The sequence below is a fragment of the Leptonotus elevatus genome, chromosome 3 (genome assembly GCF_054856555.1).
Source record: "Leptonotus elevatus isolate MCC_2025b chromosome 3, RoL_Lele_1.0, whole genome shotgun sequence".
In the NCBI taxonomy this organism is placed as follows: Eukaryota; Metazoa; Chordata; class Actinopteri; order Syngnathiformes; family Syngnathidae; genus Leptonotus; species Leptonotus elevatus.
This window is the reverse complement of record NC_141241.1, coordinates 7,336,453-7,358,981: the sequence shown is the minus strand read 5'-3', so window position 1 is coordinate 7,358,981 and position 22,529 is coordinate 7,336,453. Positions and strand designations below refer to the sequence as shown.

Sequence of the window (22,529 nt, the reverse complement as noted above, 5' to 3'; positions counted from 1 at the left end):
AAACAAATGTAAAAAAAAACCTAGTAAAATACAGAAACAAAATGTGTATTAAAGATTCCATCCATGGTGCTGATGAGAATATTTTAACCACTTGTAACCTCAATGTGAAGTATGTAATAATGATCTCATATGTCTTAACGAGGAATGACCTTTAATTATCCAGGCTGCTGCGCTTTCCCACAAATCTTTGGTATCCATGCGGCTGCTATGCTAATATGCTCACATTCATTTATCCTTCGGCTTAAGCAACAGCGTATCATTTTCTGCATTTGCATGCAAACGTGATAAAAAAAAATGTTTGTGTGCTTGTAAGACTGGTGAAACTGAATTAGTCCCAAGGAGGTACATTTCCTTGCAACAAGAAGAATCAGACACTATCGATCCAAATATCAATTATATTCATCCCAAAGTTGGTACTGATATTGATTAAGAGAAAATCACAAACAATGGCTTAAAGGTCATGAAAATGTGTAAAGTGCCCAAGGCTAACATTAATCAGAAACCCTTGCCGTACTGTGGCCAAAGGTAAAACCTGGGTTCGTTTTTTGGCATAAATCCATACTCTTGCCTAGGACCAGCTGCTAGGCAGCTGGGGAAACGATGACTTTGAGGCTAACTCTGTTGCTGTGATGGAGTGAGACGCCAATGACAAAGTTATAGATACACTGCTGAGATTGCCTTTATTGACTATACATGCTTAACAGCTCCATTTAATGCTTAAATCCACAAATACTCACACACACTCCTATGAAGTGCGCCTCCGCACTCTATACGTCACACATAGCCTCCACATGCAGAAAAAAATATGAACAGATGATTTCTTTTTTTTATATACTGAACCACAAATTGAGTAGAATTTGCAGTATCACCTATTGAAAATTCCGAGCTTCTACTTCACGAGTCAAAATGACGGTCAACTCGGTGAAAGGAATTCCTCCACTCATTGAAAAACATTGTATCATTGTAGTTTGATTTGTGATGATTATTTGGATTTCAAAATGTGATGAAATGTCTACTTTTTTTTAAAATTGTATCTCACGATACTGTGCATCTAAGTCTAATGGTGTTTGTTTGTAATTGCATTGAAACAAATGTGCACTAGTTAAGTTATACAGCCCTCTTGGGCAAGCATTAGCAAATGAATTATCTCAAAGCAGAACAAACAAGTTGCCTGTTGCCTTTAAATTACACAGACCAACGGCTTTCAATTCTGGCCGCGCGTTCGGCTTATTTACATTCATGGCAGCAGGTTATTTCAATTCCGTGTGGCACATGACGGACGCCCCCCCCCCCCCCCCCCCCCCAAAAAAAAAGAGCTGAAAGCGTGATGGCGGTGTGACTGCGTAAGGGAAGGCGTCTTAATTGCGCTGTTGGTCTTTTTAATTAAAAAGTGTCGCGCGAATAACAACAGGTGTGCGGCTCCTTGTGAATAAACACACAAGGAGATTAAGGCTGATAACTGCATTCTAAACCCCCGCATGGTCTATTAAATTGAGTTTATGCTAATACATGTAAAGAAAAGGACAACATTTGTGCCAAACCTTTTGGGGGGGGGGGGGGTCAAACTCCAGCTCAGCTGTGACCTTTGTGTGGATGAATGTCTAAAAACAATTAATACATTTTAATTATTAAATTTGAGGAGAAAATTGCTAAATTAATGCAGAAAAAATGTGACAGGACTCTTGAACACAATTTAAAAATGAATATTTATTATCTAAACATACAACCACCACGTTGTGGTATGTCGTCATGCTACAGTTTTTAAAAATAGCCAACGTCCGATTATCATGAACGCAGCACAATGTCGCGTCAACGTGGAAAAAGTCATGTGATTTCCGCCTGCACGTGACAGTTCGGTGGGAGCAAGAACGTCGTCATGGCTGCAGCACCGCGGTGAGTTTATATTTATTACTTTGTCACAACACTACCGAATGTTACTATTTACTAAACCTTGAATCATGCATGAGAATGTGTTTTAAAATATTTACTGCTGTGCCACGTCGATAGCGTCGTCTCGCTCTCAGAGGCGTTTGTTTGTTAGGTCGATTCGCTGTCAAAACCATATGAGACAGAACACTTGAGAGTTTAGACAACAGAGCTCAGAGTAGACATTTCAAATTAGTAACGATTGGACCTGTGTTTAATGTGTAATTCGCAAAATTAGTAATAAACATAATGTCCCCCTAATTCACTAACTTATAATTGCGTGCGTTCTTGAGCTATATCCACTGATTTCTCTGACTCCAAAAAAGAGAGAAGAAAAATCAGTGGGGGAACCCGTAGAAGAATAATTAAAAAACATAAAAAATAAAGGTCACCCATTGGGTTTACAATTGTAGGTTTTTTTTGGTCAATGTATATTAGTTTCGAGGTTATGAGGTTAAAATTCCCATCTATTCATTTTAATAAAAACAAATTTGCATTATTATTATTATTATAGTTACTGTTATTGTTGTCTTTGTCTATTTTATTACATATGAAAATATTAAGTGACATTTTCTAATATCCCCACATATGTAAAATGTTTATACTAAGTATATAATAATAATAATAATAATCATCATCATAATAATCATAATAATAATATTAATAAACAAAACAAAGGCTGCTCATTAGTTATTGCTTAAAAAAGTCAAACTATCCATGTCAGTGGGAAAAATCTAAAATATAGCTTTGGGGAAGTTTTTTTTTTTTTAATATAATTTTTATTTATTTATTTATTTATATTTTTACTCTAAGCCCTCTCATTCTATATGTTAATGTGTTTAAATATTATCTGATTTAATCATTGATCTTATTGGCTTAGTATTGGTAAATGACTGACCAAGAAATGTATTTGCTACATGTTATTGGATGACACTGAAGACAACTTTTAAAGTATTTTCTGTTATAACATTCCTCAAATGGGAATGTTCTCAATCTTTCTTTCTTTCTTTCTTTCTTTCTTTCTTTCTTTTTTTAAATAAACTTAATCATCTTGTGATTTTCTTGCACCATTCCAAGTTATGCAATGGAAATGCGCATCAAACTTTGCCCTTTAAAATTAAAGCTGAGGTAGCATGTACGAATCCTTTGGACTGACCGTTCAACTACAAAGTACAAATCCTTTGGACAGACAGTTGAAGTGAAAGTATGTTACATTATAAGGCAAGGCAAGGCACATTGTAGTTTGTTATTGTGTTGAGTATAAAACTCAGGACATGGCAAATCTTCCAGATGAGATGATACCGTAAAGAAATGAGAGCTGCTAGTAGGAATATATAGAAACTAACGCCATCATACTAAGCGGTTCGTAAAATGAATGGTGCTACTGTTTCGTGTCATGCCACCGACCAAACTCAACTTCCATCAGAATGAATTAACAGAAAATACGTATGTTTTCTTTCAACTGTTCTTTCATCTCTAAATTTGAAGGTTACACTCATCCCCCCCCCCCCTCTCCTCACGGGGAGGCCACTGTGTTGCCAGGACGTGTAGATAATCCTTCAGATACGACATAATAAGATTTGAAGTGGTGTGCGGAGTCAACCCGACTGTGCAAAGATTAAGGCAGTACTTCGACAAGCTTGTAACACGGCGGGTCAGATAGCAAGTCTCTTTGCTGATAAGACACAGTCTATCTGATCCCACACACTGGACTGTACTCAAGGTCGATCCATAAACCTCGTAAACACTGTTATTGGGCCTTGAGCATGCCGTGCCAAGGCCCTGTCGAAATTGCTGGGTTTCTTCGTTGCTGTTATTCTCGGGTTGAATAAATCACATTTTCAGGACTTTTGCAGGGATCCTTCAAAAATCCGTTGGAGAATTTCCTCAAATAGTTTCAGGCTCCAAATAGCTGTCATCTTGTAAACAAATTGCGAAAACAAGTTTTTTCAAATCCCATTTTAGCGCCCCTTAACATGTTCCCTCTTTTTTTGCTTTCAGACCCGTCTTCTGGCTGGGTAATGACACCCTCCGAGTGTCCGCCGAGCTTTTCGCGGAGAACCGCCGGCGTCTGTGCAGCGGGCTGAGGGCCGTAGAGCGTGTGGAGTCCTGCTCGGTTGTGCTGCTGCAGGGCGGCGAGCAGCAGCAGAGGCACTGTACCGACACGGACCTCCTTTTCAGGCAGGTCAGTGGTTGATACGCGGAGTCGCGCGTGCAAGTCTTCCAAAGATCAAGATTCATGACGAGTAGGGCATGTGCAGAACGCAAAACAATGCCACGTTCAATGGAGGTATTCCAAATGTGTTTATATGACCAATCCCTTCAGGTTCGGGCTCTTATTTGAGTTATTTGGGTTTTTGCATGTTTACACGTGTTATTGACTGCATGTAAACATACTCATTGTCTAGTTTCAGTTGATTGCATTTTTGAATTGTAATTGAACGGATGACTTTAACTCATTCACTCCCAGCCATTTTCACTGGAGCAACTCCCTTCGCTCCCGGATGGTTTACTGGATTTTGACTGATTTTGCAAAGCCCTCAGAATATTGTGTTCTTTAGCTATAAAAACATGGAACCTACCCCCCAAAAAAAGATTTGTCTCTTCTTTCATCCATCATCATCATATATTTGTATCTGTTTCCGTTTTGCGGCAATTAACATTAGAATATAGCTAAGTTTCATCACTATTCACAAACCTGTTGAAAACACTGGGAAAAAGAGCTTGTTGCAAAATGGCCCTTGGCTGATCTCGTATACTCTGCTGCCACCTGCTGATGTTTTTTTGTAATAACTACCATTGCTTTAGCTTTAAGTGACCTCTTCATGTCAGAAGCTGTATCAAAGCCTTCTGCATGCTCCAGCATAAGAAAACATAAAACACAACGCTTTTGGGAGTGATATTAAAAAAACTTACTTATATGTTTTTGGGTTTGAATGAGTTAATAATTAACTCATGATTAATTGCCTATTTTATATTTGTTCTAAATGTGAAATAATATCAAATGTACAATAAAAATATATTTTTCCCAGTTTTTAATACTCATTAACGTGAAAGTGGAAAAACACGTTAACCTTATACTTAACCTTGTATATTTTAGCTCATTGATACAGTAATTCCATAGTAATTCATAAAATTATTTGAAGTTAAAGTTAAAAAGATGTACTGTACTGTAAAAAGAAAAGAGCGTGAGACATTGATTTGTGTTGAGGTCATTTTTCTACCAATAGATGGCATAAGCATTTAATGTTAGACATTGATGACAACACAGTGCATTAATCGAGTGTTAAAAATATGAGTGGCGTTAAAGTAACTTTAAATTAACTCGATATTAATGCATATATATTTAAAACACTAATTTGGGAAGTGGTTCATTTGTTTCCGTCCTGTATGCACAGGAGTCTTTCTTCCATTGGGCCTTCGGGGTGACTGAGGCTGACTGCTATGGGGCCATTGAAGTGGACTCGGGCAAATCCATCCTGTTTGTTCCAAAACTGCCTGAAAGCTACGGCACTTGGATGGGAGAGTGAGTCTTTGTGTTTTCTAGGAGCCTAAGGTGTTTGGAGTAACATAAATGTTGTGTGCTTTTCCCTAAAAGTCGTCTTATGTGTCGACAGGATCTATACCAAAGACCACTTTAGGAAGAAGTATGCTGTTGATGAGGTGCACCATACCTGTGATGTAAGTCTACCTCCTTGAGCAGAGTTACCTTGGATATCTGAAGTCTTAAAAGGCTTTGAGCCGTGAATCTAAAAGCAAGCATTAATTGGCATCAGAATGTCTTAAATCAAATGTTATCTTTGTTAAATTGACGCTATGACCTTCTTGCTGCTGTTAAGAACGGAGCTTTCTTTGCAGCTTCCCTGAGGCGTGTGATTCCCACCTGGGGAGGGGGGACGGGGGGTGAGGCTTCCACGTCAATCTGCCGCCACTTCTTCTGCAAAAGTCGCAGTGGGAGCCTTCAAAACACTCAAATGCCAGAAGAGCGGCTTTCGCCCGCATAAAGTGTCGCCAGCAGGGACTCTCACTATAAGCACAATAGAAAACCACAATGTGTCAATATTGTGACCTTCTTAAGTGCTGCTTGCATAGTTGAGACCGACCAAGTTTTTTTTTTTTTGAATCTACCCAAGCAAGATGCTTACCAATTGGGCGCATGTCAAAATGTTTCGACTGGTTCAAAAATCAGACCTTGACACAGCAGAAAGTAGGAAAAACTATTAGAAACGCTTTACAGTATAGTAACCAATTTATTATTAGTAGTGGCTATTTTTGACCCTCTCCCTTTTCACTTCCCACCTCCACTTTAAAAAAAAAATTTTTTTACTGGCCTTGCAGCCGTGTCAAATTAAATTTTTAGTGAATGCTGCGGGCCGCTGAAAAATGGATGGTGGTCCGCAAAAGCCCCCCAGTCTGTAATTTGGATACCACTGCACTAAGGTGTAAAACACATTTTTGAAACCTCAAAAATGTCTTGTTGATCAAGATTGTATTTTTTTTTTTGCTTTGGGGGATGGAGGAAAGTGCTCAGTGCTTCATTAGATCCAGCAGATGGCAGTCTCATAATTGATTGATAAGCTATCCCAAAAAAAATGACAATCTGTCCAAATGCTTGGTCTGCTTGGAATGGTCATTTCAACCTGGTTACAAAACGAGAAATTTGAAACTCTAATAATGAATGAATTCCTGTCACTTTAATTTTTTTGTGAAAAAAAAAGAAGAAGCCTTTTTGGGGAACTTTTTGTGCACCAATCGGAAATGTGGGTACAAGTTGAATCAGATTAGGGTAAAATGGTATAACTTGATTATTCCTCAATTTGTCTCCTCAACACTTTCATTTCGTGCAGGAACCGCTTTTCTGATTTCAATTTCAAATGGTGTCATCTGCCTTAAAAACTTGATTGAATTTGCAAAAAAAATTGACATTATTTGTTAGAAGAGCATTGTGGGCTGTCAAATAAGTCATGTTTTTTTATTTTTTTTTATTAATTTGTTATGGAGGATTATAGATGGTTTTGAAATGCCCATTCCATTCGTTTTAGAAAATTTCACAAATATGGCAGCTACTTCTCATTTTACTAGCCAATGACCAAACAGTAAATCCGTCTGTAACTCTCTTTTATGGCCCTGCAGAGAGAGAGATCACTTGAAAAAACATTCTGGAAGAGAGAGCCCCCCCCAATTGAAATTAAATGAGAAAACCCCAATGGTCATGATAAATGTGTTTTTAGTGGCACTTGACAGATGTCAGTTTCATCGGGCATCTCATGCATTTGTTCACTTGTGGAGTCAATTGACTTCGCCTCCGCAATACAGGCCGGTTTTTCCGTATTGTGCTGTGAAACGAGACGACCTTCATCGGTACTAATGTGTGTAAAATTGAAGCTATGTGATAGTTGCGGCGCTCCCCAGGCGGTCACGTGCGTGTCAGGAAAATGTCACCTGGCATTTCGGTCTGCCGGATGAGCAATAAAGTCATTTGAGGTTCCGTGTTACATTGGTGCTGCGGAGCCACGGCGACACCTGGCAGCCAGAGTGTCACTCTGCAATGTGTGTGTGTGTGTGTGTATACACAGAAGCTCATATTTGTCCATTCCTTATTTTATTTATTTTTTCTTGCTTTGCAGATTGCTGAAGTCCTGAGCAACCTGAAACCAGCCGTCCTCCTCACACTGGTGTGTTGCTTTCTTTCTTCCGACACTAACTTCATTTAAAAAGAGGGAGGTAAAAGGGAGAAGTTAAAATGGATGCCAGCCACCTGTCAATGTGGCAGTATTTATGTAATTCTGGCAAATAAATATATTGCATTGATATATAACATTTATACTGTGACGATATAGTACAGTACAACAATATAAATGTATGTAATTTAAAAAGTAAGACGTTTCAATACAAGTATTTTAATTTTAAAGTATTGGCCACACTGAATAGTGCTGTATTGCTACTACGAAAATTAAGAATGACTAAAGTTATTATTTAAAATATATATATATATATATTTAGATAAAAATACTTTTAGTATCACAATTTGAAGTCATTTTATGAGACTAGAAAAGAAGAAAAAATTATATATATATATATATATATAATAGAAATAGAAAAGAAGAAAAAATTATATATATATATATATATATATATATATATATATATATATATATATATATAATAGTGAAAATGGAAGTCAAATTCTACAAGTTAAAAATCCTTATGCACAAATAAGTAAAATTGCAATTTTAGGAGGATTTAGATGCAATTTAATACTTTTTTTTTATTGCAGCAGAAAAAAAGTAATACTTGTAAGATGAAGAAATATTATAGTTTTTAAGAGGAAATAAATTACTTTTACGAGGATAATGTTAGAACAAATTTTATGACAAGCCAGGAATATAAATTAAGTGAATAATGGTGAAACATTAGGTAGTTTTTATTTATTTTTCATACTATGCTATTATATCAGAGTATAATATTCAACTACCGTATACTGTATTTTTTTCATCACTGACTGACTGGCTGAGAGAAATAATGTTCCATTTCCCAGTGATAATATGTTTATGGATGGCAAGATGATATACAGTATGATATAAACATTTTTATATTTCTATCATTTATACAGCTAACGAGTAAGAAATGTTATGGTTGTGTATTTGATCAAATGGTTAGTGCTTATTGCTGACTCGTCAGCTCAGAAAACAAAAGCTTTTAATGTTGTTGACACAAAGAAACTCAGACTTGATTGATAAAAGTCCAAGATGGTAATCAATTTTAACTATGGGTAGGTGTATGGATGCATTTAACATTTAATGTTATTTGTTTGTGTGTGTGTGTGTGTGTGTGTGTGTGCGTGTGCGTGTGTTCATTGTAGCGCGGACAGAACACAGACAGCGGGAGCGTCAGCCATGAAGCCTCGTTTGAAGGAATTAGCCAGTAGGTTTCCTTTAATTACATTTTGCTTTATGGGTTCTCATGCATAGTGATAATTTAGTTGCGTAAACAATGTTGTCCTTCTCGCTGCTCTCTGGTCTTTTTATTTATTTTTAATTTTTTAATACTCCCCACCCTCTGGCTGCCCCGCCTCCTTTTCTCCACCTGCCGCGGCTCAACGGTGACCAGCTTTTGCGATTGTGGAAGTCTTATATTGTCTAACTGAACTATTTTTCTTTTTCTTTTTTTCTTTTGATTCAGGTTCCAAGTGAACAACACATTGTTGCACCCAGTCATTGTGGAATGGTAAGATGTCACATGACACATGCGTGAGCTTCAGCGACAACAAGCTAAGTACAATAGTTATTGTACTGTAGGATGGGTAGGACATTTCTGAACATTTATTAGCCTCACACCTCTTTAGCATCTGACCATGTCCACGCTAACCATCAAATGCTTGCTAATGTTTAGGTTTGTTAGCATTTAACATACACATTAATTAGCCTGCGTTATTTAGCTCCTGACATCATTCGTTTGGCTTCTTTATCTTCTAACCATGTTTTTCTCAATTAAATGCATTCTAGCGCTAAGCTCTGTTAGCGTTTATCACATAAATTCATTAGCTTGACTTCTTAAGCTCTGCATGTGTCTTGGTGAATTAGCAAATGCATTCAATTAGCGTTTTAGCATGCACGTTCTTTGATTTGACTTCATTAAAGCTCCTGACACTTTTTGTCAATTAACAAATGGATGCTCATGCTAAGTTTTTGGGCGTTATGTAAGTTCGCAGATGTAAAGTTACAGAGAAATTGTATTAGTGACTAGCCTAGCACAAACATGTTTTAGCTTGACTTCTTTCATTTCTGATATCTTTATAAAACAACAAATGCATGCAAATTATTTTCTTTCTTTTTTTTTTATCCTTTAGCATGCACGTTCATTAGCTGGACTTTTTTCCCCGCTTTAGACCATGTCTTTGTCTTTGTTTGTTTAAATGCTAGGCTTTGTTAGCGTTTTAGTATGTAGCTTCATTCTTCGTTAGCATTTATTAAACTTTAACATAAGCATGTTTTGCACTTTACCTTTGTATTTCCCACAGTGACTTATGACACTTGGCAACTAAAATAAGTCCCTATTTATTCTTTAATGTTCTAAAAGTTTAGTCGAAATCGATGACCAGCTTCTACAAAGTCATGCAAATCTTTATGAAGCAGGTTTGTTTAGCCCCCCCCCCCCCCCCCCCCCTCCATCCATCCACAGGGAGGGTAGACGTAATGGTCTACGTGCACGTCTGCTTGTTCCCTTCGTTAGACTTTGCAGCGGTCTGATAAATGGACATTTTTGGCCAAAATGAGGCGGAATGCTCTCGAGTCACACCGCCTGTTGAGAGAGGCAGCGTTTCAACCGCATTGCAAAACAACAAACCCCATCACCATTTATCACATGGCTCTTGCCCTTTCATTTGCTGCTTTTTGTTTGTTTGTTTTTCCTATTAAGTTTGGTGGTAGAATTATTTTTCCTACATGTGTTAAAAACAATGTAACCAACTTTAAAAGGGACCTTACCTTTGGTAACAAGTTTTACTGCTTTAAATGTGAGCGGGCTTATGTGATTGATTTAACTCGTACCTTGAGTGGCTTTTTCTTTGGATTACTTCTTTGATAGGCTTTGAACTGCAGTCTAGTAATCTCACATTCAGCGTGATAGAATGAATTGCTTAATGCTAGTGTTTGTTTAGCAATGTACATGAAGTGGCCTATTATAGAAGACTTGATGCATTTTGTTCCTAAGGACTCCAAGTTGAACAATTCAAGTTCACCTTTAGCAGAGCTTGCAAGCAGAAGTTTTGATCTGTGCAGCAAAAAAAAAGTTTTCTCTATGACATTTGAAGAGAATGTCTCGGGTCACGTTGTTCCCCCAGGATGCTTATTAGTAGAGCACATCATTGTACACCTTCACGGTGGTGCTCTGACTTCTTCTAATTCATTTGTTAATATGAGTATAGTTCCAGTGCTTGTCTCTCTCTGTCCCCGCAGCCGCCTGACTAAGACGGACATGGAGCTTGAGGTCCTGAGGTACACCAACAGGGTGTCCAGTGAAGCCCATAAGATGGTAAGTAGCACTTTTAGCACACAACATGATTTATTTAGCATATCAATCACTAGCATGTGCCACTGTTTGACTTATTAGATCATGAAGAATGTGAAACCTGGACAGAAAGAATATGAAATGGAAAGGTAAAGTTTTTATTCTTTTTTTTTTCTTTTTTTTTTAAAGGAGTAGCTCTGTGGGTATCTAAAATCTAACCACCACAATAGTAGTATATTTTGAAACGATATCTCTGACAGGTGTTAGTAATCGCAAATAGCGAGTTATTAAGTTTCTTAGGTAGTAGAATATGTCATTATAGTAAATTGGCCAGTAACCTTGTCAGTTGGTCATTAAAAAGTAGGAGTATATTACTAATTTATTCAGTCAAATAGCTAGCTAGCTAGTAAGCTAGCTTCACTGAGCAATCCCTTAGTGAATGCTTGCAAATGTAGTCAGTTTGCTCGAGTTAGTCAGTAGTAGACATATTTAAAGTAAGGTGATAGTAAACTAGCAAGCTAGTTAAACTGTCGGTCAACGAAGCAGTTATTGTAAATTATTCAAATCGTTACATCAAATGAAATAATGTGCTAGCCAGCAAACTGGGAACTTATTTTCTCAGTCAAATAGTTAGGACGTAGGTTACTTCCTCTAACTTAGCTAACTAAAGAGGGTGTCAAATAGTTTATTTAGTTAGTCATCCAGTCAGGTAGGCGGTTAGTTTCCGAAGTGGCCAGTAAAATAAGTTAATATCAGTGTACTTACTGATATCTCTGACATATGTTAGTAATCGCAAATAGCTAGTTATTAAGTTTCTTAGGTAGTAGAATATGTCATTATAGTACATTGGCCAGTAACCTTGTCAGTTGGTTATTAAAAAGTATGAGTATATTACTAATTTATTCGGTCAAATAGCTAGCTAGTAAGCTAGCTTAACTGAGCATTCACTGAGGGAATACTTGCAAATGTAGTCAGTTTGCTCGAGTTAGTCAGTAGTAGACATATTTAAAGTAAGTTGATAGTAAACTAGCAAGCGTCAGTCAACAAAACCGTTATAGGAAGTTATTTATTTAAATCGTACATCAAATGACATAATGTGCTAGCCAACAAACTGGGAATTTATTTTCTCAGTCAAATAGTTAGGACGTAGGTTACTTCCTCTAACTTAGATAACTAAAGAGTGTCAAATACTTTATTTATTAGTCATCCAGTCAGGTAGGTGGTTAGCTACCCAAGTGGCCAGTAAAATAAGTAAATATCAGTGTACTTACTCTTAGCCAACTATGAATCTTTTTAGAACTCGGTTAGCCATATGCAGACCATCAGTCATGCTGATTAGTGTTCATTAATGTTATTTATCTATGATATATCATGTGTTTTCTTTCTTTTCAGCCTGTTCCAGCACTACTGCTACACTAAAGGAGGAATGCGGCACACCTCGTACACGTGCATCTGCGGAACGTGAGTGGGCCTTACTGGCAATATTAACACAAAAATCAAATGGTTAACGCTTGTGCTTTAAAACTTCATTAGTGGCATGGTTATGCATGAACAGTTGCTAATCACACGTTGCTCTTCTGTGTATCCAAGGCCACGCGTAATGAGTTTTGCTTAGGGATTACTGCTTATTAGCTCAGTTTTGTGTTTACACACAAAGCCTTTTCTTGATTACCAACTAGAGCCATGTCCAAACTTTATAGTGAAATAATGTCGTCAAAGGCTATGAAGTTTGACACTGATTGACAAAAGCTCATTAGTTCCCTTCACTGACTTTGTGTACCAAAGTCGAAACCTAAACTTGCCTTTGCTAATTAACGTTGGAGCCGTTAAAGCCCAGCTCTGCCGATTCGTAATTTGAGCCATATTTTTGCAAAAAATATGATTGCACACTTCAGTTTGAACATCAGATACAGAATAGTAAAGAAAGTTTAGATGTTGTAATATAAACAGTGATTTACTTTTTTCTTTTTCTTTTTACCATTAGCTAACTTGCTAGCTTGTTAGCAGAATACTTGAAATACTTAACTTCACAAAAGTCAAATTCTGTACCTCACCTTTTTATTTCTAAATCAATGTTGGTGTTTTTACATGTATAATGTATCGTGATGTTTGACTGTGTGACCCACAGGGGCAACAATGCTTCTGTTCTGCACTACGGTCACGCCGGGGCTCCCAACGACAAAACTATCGTGGACGGGGACATGTGGTAAGTGTTGGCAATTTTTAGACTTTCAGAACTGAAAATCGGAATTGTCCAAAACTACCTGTGCACTATTTAAGTATTATGATGGTCGTGATTGGACACTGGAAGGCAAACAAATTAAAATTCCTAACAACCTGAAAGACATTTTGTTTTGGTGTTTCCTCCTCTAGTTTGTTCGACATGGGCGGCGAGTACTATTGCTACTCGTCAGATATCACATGCTCCTTCCCCGCCAACGGCAAGTTCACCGCTGACCAGAGGGCCGTTTACGAGGCGGTTCTAAAGGCTTCTAGAACAGTCATGGCCGCCATCAGACCAGGTGATACTACTACTGCTGCTACCAAGAGTGGTGTCACTGGTTTCACGAGTAAACGTTAACTCATTCACTGCCATTGATGGCTATTGACGTCAAAAATTCATTTGAGCTATTTTTATTAGTTTAACATTTTTTCCACTTTTGTTAACAAGAGTATGAAAACCTAGAATATATTTTTTATTGTATGTTTAAAACAGATATAAAATTTATAATTAATCGTGGGTTAACTATTGAAGTCATGCGATTAATTGCAATTTAAAAAAAAAAATCGCCTGACGCGATTAAAAACAAAGAAAAGAAAGAAAAAAACAAAAACAAAGATTATAAAAAATTAGGAGCATCAGGCGATATTTTTTTAAAATTATAATTAATTGCATGACTTCACAAGTTAACTCACAATTACTCACACATTTTATATCTGTTCTAAATGTACAATAAAAAGATTGTAGGTTTTCATACTCTTGTTAACAAAAGTGGAAAAAAAATGTAAACTAATAGAAATAGTTCAAATGAATATATATCAATAGCAGTGAACGAGTTAATTTTTTGGTCGCGTCCAGGCGTGAAGTGGACCGACATGCACCGTTTGGCTGACCGGGTCCACCTGGAGGAGCTGGTGAAAGTGGGCATTCTTAAGGGCAGCGTGGAAGACATGATGAAAGCCCACCTCGGCGCTATTTTTATGCCCCACGGTCTGGGCCACCTTCTGGGCATCGACGTGCACGACGTGGGCGGTTATCCCGAGGTGAGAGCGGCGCAGTCCTCTGTGGGGGCCGAGAGAAGCCGTTGGATCGTGCGGCTAACGCGGGTGTCCCGCAGGGAGTGGAGCGCATCAACGAGCCCGGGCTGAAGAGTCTGCGGATGGGCCGCCTGGTCCGGGAGCGCATGGTGCTCACCGTGGAGCCTGGCATCTACTTCATCAACCACCTGCTGGATCAGGCCCTGAACGACCCCGCGCAAAGCTGCTTCATCAACAACCAAGTGCTCAGTCGCTTCCGAGGCTTTGGCGGGGTCAGTAAACCCTGCATTCATGACCTCTCAAACATGGAGTATTTCTATTGATCGTCTCGCATTTAAATCATCCTGTCAGGTTCGCATTGAGGATGACATCGCCGTCACCGCCGACGGCATTGAGCTGCTTACCTGCGTCCCGAGGACCGTGGACGAGATTGAGGCCTTTATGAGCACCCCGGACAAACCTTTCAGCCCGCTCGTTTCCAGCCAAAAATGTTGATCCACCATAAATCTTTATACATTTTCAAAACGAAGCAATCAATCAATCAATAAGATGAACACATACAAGCTTGATCATGATGCAGTTTAACAATAAAACAAAAAAGTAACAAATCATTTTACCACCTCAGGAAGTATTTTTAAATTGACACAAAACAAATGCTGCTTAAGTGAATAAAATGAGATTTTTGCAAATATGTATGGATGACGATGTGCATTATTCTCAGGGTGCACTTGCTGATAACGGCCACTAGACGCCGCTATTGTCACACCAGGAGCCTTTCCCTTACACCTGCATATACTGTAAAGAGCAGTACAAAACAAAACGTATTTGAAAAAGAACACGATGCCAACACAAATGTGTTCAAATGCTGATAACCCGTTTTTTAAGAAGAAGATGGATGTGTTGTTGGGATGAAGACTAGTCTACATTGCAAACTATAGTGGATAGGAAGTGATTCTGAACACTAGTAACTCAAATACTTATTTAGTTAGCTAACTAGTCCGATTTCCTACAGAGCCTGAAGCTCTCAGAATATTTCATATACAGTATGTACTCTGTAAATGTGTGTACGGTGGGTGTGTTCTGATGGGAGGGTTGTTGAATAAGTTACAGCATGAGCAAATGTGTGTGGTAATCCATGAAGCAGCAGTTACATCTAGGAATGTGACCTTCCGCCGAGAATTCAACTTTAGGATTCGGGAGCACATAAGTGAATGTAAAAAGAAAAAGAAAAAAAGAGACAATTAACAACACCTCTTGATGGAGAGATACATAAATAAATCATGTTCTTGAACAGCCACTTTAACAAACAAACAATATTTACATCTAAGATTATGTTATGCTTTTCAGTTGAAAGATTAAGATGTTGCATTTAAGAAAACTGGGAACTCATACTTTTAATTTCACGCATTATAAATCGCCTCAGAGTTCCAACCAAGTACAGATACCAATTAATGGGACAAACATACAGATGTCACACAAAGGCTCATTAAACAAAATGTATATTTATGTATTGGTGGATTTAAATATTTAGAGAGATAGCTAGTCAGTCAATCAGTCAGACAAACATTTAAAATAGTAAGATAGAAAGTTTGTCGAATAGTTCTTTATCTCGAGAGACGTAAATACATAAATAAATCTAATAGTAATTGTTTAGCTACTTAACTAATTTATCAATCGTTAAATATTCTATTAGCAGGCTAGTTTCTCATCCCTCTAGTTAGTTAAGTAGTAGCCTAAGTGAGACACAGACAGCTAACTAATCTGTCAAATGGTCTGATAGTTAGCTTGTCAATCAACTATTAGTGAAGTATCAAAGTAAATACTGTAATTAGTGAAGCGGTCAAATAATTAGACAAATTGTTCAAGTAAGTAAAATAGCTAGGTAGCAAACCAGTTCGTTGTTACTTAAAATCAAGTAGAAGTTTGTCAAATATTTAGGATATGGTCAAATTCCCAGTGTTCTTGAATGTGTCATCAGTAATGCTCCAACCAATATATGAATTGATGAACAGGTGCCATGTTGCAATTTCCTCAACTTGTTCCGTCCATCCGGTGAGCAGATTCCCGTTCTTTCCTGCATGAGATTGTTTCTACTTCCGGTCTCGATGAGTGTTAGCTGCGCCCCCTGTGGACCACGGAGTGTCTGTGGGGGTGTCGAGAGCAGGATGCGCAGCAGGTCTTCTTGTAGTAGTCGTAGACGCACAGGCGAGCCTGGACCACCACGTTGCAATTGTAGTACTCGTCTTTGCAGTGCTCGTCTGCAACGGAAACGTCATATAGTTCAAGGACGAAACGAAGCTAACAAATTGGACCAACCTATTTGAGGGACGCAAGGCTCGGGGTTGCAGTCTTCCCGTTCGGACGGTTTGAGCCGCTCCTCGCAGATAGTGCTGGATTGCATGTCTTCGGACAGACAACGCACTTCACGTACACGGAATCCTCCCTCACATGTTTTAGAGCACTACACAAATCAGAAAGGAAAATGTAATAAACCACACAGTTTAAGTGATTTTAACCAAGTATTATTCAAGACTAGGGTTTCAAAGTTGTTGTTTTATTATTAGGGTTAAGCTTTCAAAGTAGGGTTTTAAACTAGGGTTAGGGTTTCAAAATATGGGTTTTAACTAAGGCTAGGGTTTAAAATTAGGACTTAAAAGTAGGGTTAGGGTTTCAAAGTAAATTAGGCTTAGGAGTTCAAAGTAGGGTTTTAAACTAGGGTGAGGGTTTTAAATTAGGACTTAAAACTAGGGTTAGGGTTTCAAAGTAAATTAGGCTTAGGAGTTCAAAGTAGGGTTTTAAACGTGGGTTAGGGTTTCATAGTTAAGTTTTAAACTAGGGTTAGGGTTTCAAATTAGGATTTTAAACTAGGGTTAGGGTTTAAAAGTAGGGTTAGGGTTTCAAAGTAGGGGTTTAAATTAGGGTTACGGTTTCAAAGTAGGGGTTTAAACTAAGGGTTAGGGTTTCAAAGTAGGGTTTAAAACTAGGGTTAGGGTCTCAAAGTAGGGGTTCAAACTAGGGTTAGGGTTTCAAAGTAGGGTTTAAAACTAGGGATAAGGTTTCAAAGTAGGGTTATAAACTAGGGTTAGGGTTTCAAAGTAGGGGTTTAAATTAGGGTTAGGGTTTCAAAGTAGGGGTTTAAACTAGGTTTAAGGTTTCAAAGTAGGGTTTAAAACTAGGGTTAGGGTTTCAAAGTAGGGCTTTAAACTAGGGTTAGGGTTTCAAAGTAGGGGTTTAAACTAGGGTTAGGGTTTCAAATAGGGTTAGGGTTTCAAAGTAGGGTTATAAACTAGGGTTAGGGTTTCAAAGTAGGGGTTTAAACTAGGGTTAGGGTTTCAAAGTAGGGGTTTAAACTAGGGTTAGGGTTTCAAAGTAGGGCTTTGAACTGGGGTTAGGGTTTCAAAGTAGGGGTTTAAACTAGGGTTAGGGTTTTAAAGTAGGGTTTCAAACTAGGGTTAGGGTTTCAAAGTAGGGTTTAAAACTAGGGTTAGGGTTTCAAAGTAGGGGTTTAAACTAGGGTTAGGGTTTCAAAGTAGGGTTAGGGTTTCAAAGTAGGGGTTTAAACTAGGGTTAGGGTTTCAAAGTAGGGTTTAAATATAGGGTTAAGGTTTTAAAGTAGGGTTTTAAACTAGGGTTAGGGTTTCAAAGTAAGGGTTTAAACTAGGGTGAGGGTTTCAAAGTAGGGTGAGGGTTTCAAAGTAGGGGTTCAAACTAGGGTTAGGGTTTCAAAGTAGGGGTTTAAACTAGGGTTAGGGTTTCAAAGTAGGGTATAAAACTAGGGTTAGGGTTTCAAAGTAGGGGTTTAAACTAGGGTTAGGGTTTCAAAGTAGGGGTTTAAACTAGGGTTAGGGTTTCAAAGTAGGGCTTTGAACTGGGGTTAGGGTTTCAAAGTAGGGGTTTAAACTAGGGTTAGGGTTTCAAAGTAGGGGTTTAAACTAGGGTTAGGGTTTCAAAGTAGGGCTTTAAACTAGGGTTAGGGTTTTAAAGTAGGGGTTTAAACTAGGGTTAGGGTTTCAAATAGGGTTAGGGTTTCAAAGTAGGGTTATAAACTAGGGTTAGGGTTTCAAAGTAGGGGTTTAAACTAGGGTTAGGGTTTCAAAGTAGGGGTTTAAACTAGGGTTAGGGTTTCAAAGTAGGGCTTTGAACTGGGGTTAGGGTTTCAAAGTAGGGGTTTAAACTAGGGTTAGGGTTTTAAAGTAGGGTTTCAAACTAGGGTTAGGGTTTCAAAGTAGGGTTTAAAACTAGGGTTAGGGTTTCAAAGTAGGGGTTTAAACTAGGGTTAGGGTTTCAAAGTAGGGTTAGGGTTTCAAAGTAGGGGTTTAAACTAGGGTTAGGGTTTCAAAGTAGGGTTTAAATATAGGGTTAAGGTTTTAAAGTAGGGTTTTAAACTAGGGTTAGGGTTTCAAAGTAAGGGTTTAAACTAGGGTGAGGGTTTCAAAGTAGGGGTTCAAACTAGGGTTAGGGTTTCAAAGTAGGGGTTTAAACTAGGGTTAGGGTTTCAAAGTAGGGTATAAAACTAGGGTTAGGGTTTCAAAGTAGGGGTTTAAACTAGGGTTAGGGTTTCAAAGTAGGGGTTTAAACTAGGGTTAGGGTTTCAAAGTAGGGCTTTGAACTGGGGTTAGGGTTTCAAAGTAGGGGTTTAAACTAGGGTTAGGGTTTTAAAGTAGGGGTTTAAACTAGGGTTAGGAATTCAAAGTAGGGTTTAAAACTAGGGTTAGGGTTTCAAAGTAGGGTTTAAATATAGGGTTAGGGTTTTAAAGTAGGGTTTTAAACTAGGGTGAGGGTTTCAAAGTAGGGTTAGGGTTTCAAAGTAGGGGTTCAAACTAGGGTTAGGGTTTCAAAGTAGGGGTTTAAACTATGGTTAGGGTTTCAAAGCAGGGTATAAAACTAGGGTTAGGGTTTCAAAGTAGGGTTAGGGTTTCAAAGTAGGGGTTTAAACTAGGGTTAGGGTTTCAAAGTAGGGGTTTAAACTAGGGTTAGGGTTTCAAAGTAGGGGTTTAAACTAGGGTTAGGGTTTCAAAGTAGGGCTTTAAACTAGGGTTAGGGTTTCAAAGCAGGGTTTCAAACTAGGGTTAGGGTTTCAAAATAGGGGTTTAAACTAGGTTTAGGGTTTCAAAGTAGGGTTAGGGTTTCAAAGTAGGGGTTTAAACTAGGGTTAGGGTTTCAAAGTAGGGGTTTAAACTAGGGTTAGGGTTTCAAAGTAGGGTTAGGGTTTCAAAGTAGGGGTTTAAACTAGGGTTAGGGTTTCAAAGTAGGGCTTTGAACTAGGGTTAGGGTTTCAAAGTAGGGGTTTAAATTAGGGTTAGGGTTTCAAAGTAGGGTTTCAAACTAGGGTTAGGGTTTCAAAGTAGGGTTTAAAACTAGGGTTAGGGTTTCAAAGTAGGGCTTTAAACTAGGGTTAGGGTTTCAAAGTAGGGGTTTAAACCAGGGTTAGGGTTTCAAAGTAGGGGTTTAAACTAGGGTTAGGGTTTCAAAATAGGGGTTTAAACTAGGGTTAGTGTTTCAAAGTAGTGGTTTAAACTTGGGTTAGGGTTTCAAAGTAGGGTTTAAAACTAGGGTTAGGGTTTCAAAGTAGTTGTTTAAACTAGGGTTAGGGTTTCAAAGTAGGGGTTTAAACTAGGGTTAGGGTTTCAAAGTAGGGTTTTAAACTAGGGTTAGGGTTTCAAAGTAGGGGTTTAAATTAGGGTTAGGGTTTCAAACTAGGGTTAGGGTTTTAAAATAGGGTTTTAAACTAGGGTTAGGGTTTCTAAGTAGGGTTTCAAACTAGGGTTAGGGTTTTAAAATAGGGTTTTAAACTAGGGTTAGGGTTTCAAAGTAGGGTTTCAAACTAGGGTTAGGGTTTCAAAGTAGGGGTTTAAACTAGGTTTAAGGTTTCAAAGTAGGGTTAGGGTTTCAAAGTAGGGGTTTAAACTAGGGTTAGGGTTTTAAAGTAGGGGTTTAAACTAGGGTTAGGGTTTCAAAGTAGGATTAGGGTTTCAAAGTAGGGGTTTAAACTAGGGTTAGGTTTTCAAAGTAGGGGTTTAAACTAGGGTTAGGGTTTCAAAGTAGGGTTAGGGTTTCAAAGTAGGGTTAGGGTTTCAAAGTAGGGGTTTAAACTAGGGTTAGGGTTTCAAAGTAGGGTTTTAAACTAGGGTTAGGGTTTCAAAGTAGGGGTTTAAACTAGGGTTAGGGTTTCAAACTAGGGTTAGGGTTTTAAAATAGGGTTTTAAACTAGGGTTAGGGTTTCTAAGTAGGGTTTCAAACTAGGGTTAGGGTTTTAAAATAGGGTTTTAAACTAGGGTTAGGGTTTCAAAGTAGGGTTTCAAACTAGGGTTAGGGTTTCAAAGTAGGGGTTTAAACTAGGTTTAAGGTTTCAAAGTAGGGTTAGGGTTTCAAAGTAGGGGTTTAAACTAGGGTTAGGGTTTTAAAGTAGGGGTTTAAACTAGGGTTAGGGTTTCAAAGTAGGATTAGGGTTTCAAAGTAGGGGTTTAAACTAGGGTTAGGTTTTCAAAGTAGGGGTTTAAACTAGGGTTAGGGTTTCAAAGTAGGGTTAGGGTTTCAAAGTAGGGTTAGGGTTTCAAAGTAGGGTTAGGGTTTCAAAGTAGGGGTTTAAACTAGGGTTAGGGTTTCAAAGTAGAGTTTTAAACTAGGGTTAGGGTTTCAAAGTAGGGCTTTAAACTAGGGTTAGGGTTTCAAAGTAGGGGTTTAAACTAGGGTTAGGGTTTCAAAGTAGGGCTTTAAACTAGGGTTAGGGTTTAAAAGTAGGGGTTTAAACTAGGGTTAGGGTTTCAAAGTAGGGGTTTAAACTAGGGTTAGGGTTTTAAAGTAGGATTAGGGTTTCAAAGTAGGGGTTTAAACTAGGGTTAGGTTTTCAAAGTAGGGGTTTAAACTAGGGTTAGGGTTTTAAAGTAGGGTTAGGGTTTCAAAGTAGGGTTAGGGTTTCAAAGTAGGGTTAGGGTTTCAAAGTAGGGTTAGGGTTTCAAAGTAGGGGTTTAAACTAGGGTTAGGGTTTCAAAGTAGGGTTTTAAACTAGGGTTAGGGTTTCAAAGTAGGGCTTTAAACTAGGGTTAGGGTTTCAAAGTAGGGGTTTAAACTAGGGTTAGGGTTTCAAAGTAGGGCTTTAAACTAGGGTTAGGGTTTAAAAGTAGGGGTTTAAACTAGGGTTACGGTTTCAAAGTAGGGGTTTAAACTAGGGTTAGGGTTTCAAAGTAGTGGTTTAAACTTGGGTTAGGGTTTCAAAGTAGGGTTTAAAACTAGGGTTAGGGTTTTAAAGTAGGGTTTAAAACTAGGGTTAGGGTTTCAAAGTAGGGGTTTAAACTAGGGTTAGGGTTTCAAAGTAGGGTTAGGGTTTCAAAGTAGGGTTAGGGTTTCAAAGTAGAGGTTTAAACTAGGGTTAGGGTTTCAAAGTAGGGCTTTGAACTAGGGTTAGGGTTTCAAAGTAGTGGTTAAAATTAGGGTTAGGGTTTCAAAGTAGGGTTTCAAACTAGGGTTAGGGTTTCAAAGTAGGGGTTTAAACTAGGGTTAGGGTTTCAAAGTAGGGCTTTGAACTAGGGTTAGGGTTTCAAAGTAGGGGTTTAAACTAGGGTTAGGGTTTCAAAGTAGGGCTTTAAACTAGGGTTAGGGTTTCAAAGTAGGGCTTTTAACTAGGGATAGGGTTTCAAAGTAGGGGTTTAAACTAGGGTTAGGGTTTCAAAGTAGGGCTTTAAACTAGGGTTAGGGTTTCAAAGAAGGGTTAGGGTTTCAAAGTAGGGGTTTAAACTAGGGTTAGGGTTTCAAAGTAGGGGTATAAACTAGGGTTAGGGTTTCAAAGTAGGGTTTTAAACTAGGGTTAGGGTTTCAAAGTAGGGTTTAAAACTAGGGTTAGGGTTTCAAAGTAGGGGTTTAAACTAGGGTTAGGGTTTCAAAGTAGGGTTAGGGTTTAACAGTAGGGGTTTAAACTAGGGTTAGGGTTTCAAAGTAGGGCTTTGAATTGGGGTTAGGGTTTCAAAGTAGGGGTTTAAACTAGGGTTAGGGTTTTAAAGTAGGGTTTAAAACTAGGGTTAGGGTTTCAAAGTAGGGGTTTAAACTAGGGTTAGGGTTTCAAAGTAGGGTTGAAAACTAGGGTTAAGGTTTCAAAGTAGGGTTTAAATATAGGGTTAGGGTTTTAAAGTAGGGTTTTAAACTAGGGTTAGGGTTTCAAAGTAGGGGTTTAAACTAGGGTGAGGGTTTCAAAGTAGGGTTAGGGTTTCAAAGTAGGGGTTCAAACTAGGGTTAGGGTTTCAAAGTAGGGGTTTAAACTAGGGTTAGGGTTTCAAAGTAGGGTATAAAACTAGGGTTAGGTTTTCAAAGTAGGGGTTTAAACTAGGGTTAGGGTTTCAAAG

General features: G+C 38.3%; 2 protein-coding genes across 2 annotated transcripts in view; one reads left to right on the top strand and one right to left on the bottom strand.

Moving 5' to 3' along the window:
* The first annotated feature begins 1,822 nt into the window (after positions 1 to 1,822).
* Positions 1,823 to 14,884, top strand: pepd (peptidase D). Its single transcript, XM_086071609.1, has 15 exons — positions 1,823 to 1,893; positions 3,928 to 4,111; positions 5,325 to 5,452; positions 5,544 to 5,607; positions 7,554 to 7,601; positions 8,789 to 8,850; positions 9,109 to 9,153; positions 10,884 to 10,959; positions 11,038 to 11,084; positions 12,328 to 12,396; positions 13,064 to 13,141; positions 13,309 to 13,457; positions 14,015 to 14,199; positions 14,274 to 14,465; positions 14,545 to 14,884. The coding sequence occupies exons 1-15, from the start codon at positions 1,877 to 1,879 to the stop codon at positions 14,686 to 14,688; spliced, it is 1,488 nt and encodes a 495-aa protein (XP_085927735.1). The 5' UTR covers positions 1,823 to 1,876; the 3' UTR covers positions 14,689 to 14,884.
* Positions 14,681 to 22,529, bottom strand: part of thsd4 (thrombospondin type 1 domain containing 4) — a 39,698-nt gene continuing 31,849 nt past the window's right edge. Inside the window, exons 17-18 of the mRNA XM_086071608.1 lie at positions 16,510 to 16,654; positions 14,681 to 16,451 (exon numbers count right to left, since the gene is read on the bottom strand). Of these exons, the coding sequence (XP_085927734.1) occupies positions 16,306 to 16,451; positions 16,510 to 16,654 (291 nt within the window). The 3' untranslated portion in view covers positions 14,681 to 16,305. The remainder of the gene's footprint in view (positions 16,452 to 16,509; positions 16,655 to 22,529) is intronic.

Coding starts and splice junctions, on each gene's coding strand:
- pepd (XM_086071609.1), top strand. Junction 5,608..7,553: donor AGGTGCACCATACCTGTGAT/GTAAGTCTACCT, acceptor CTTGCTTTGCAG/ATTGCTGAAGTCCTGAGCAA. Junction 8,851..9,108: donor TCGTTTGAAGGAATTAGCCA/GTAGGTTTCCTT, acceptor CTTTTGATTCAG/GTTCCAAGTGAACAACACAT.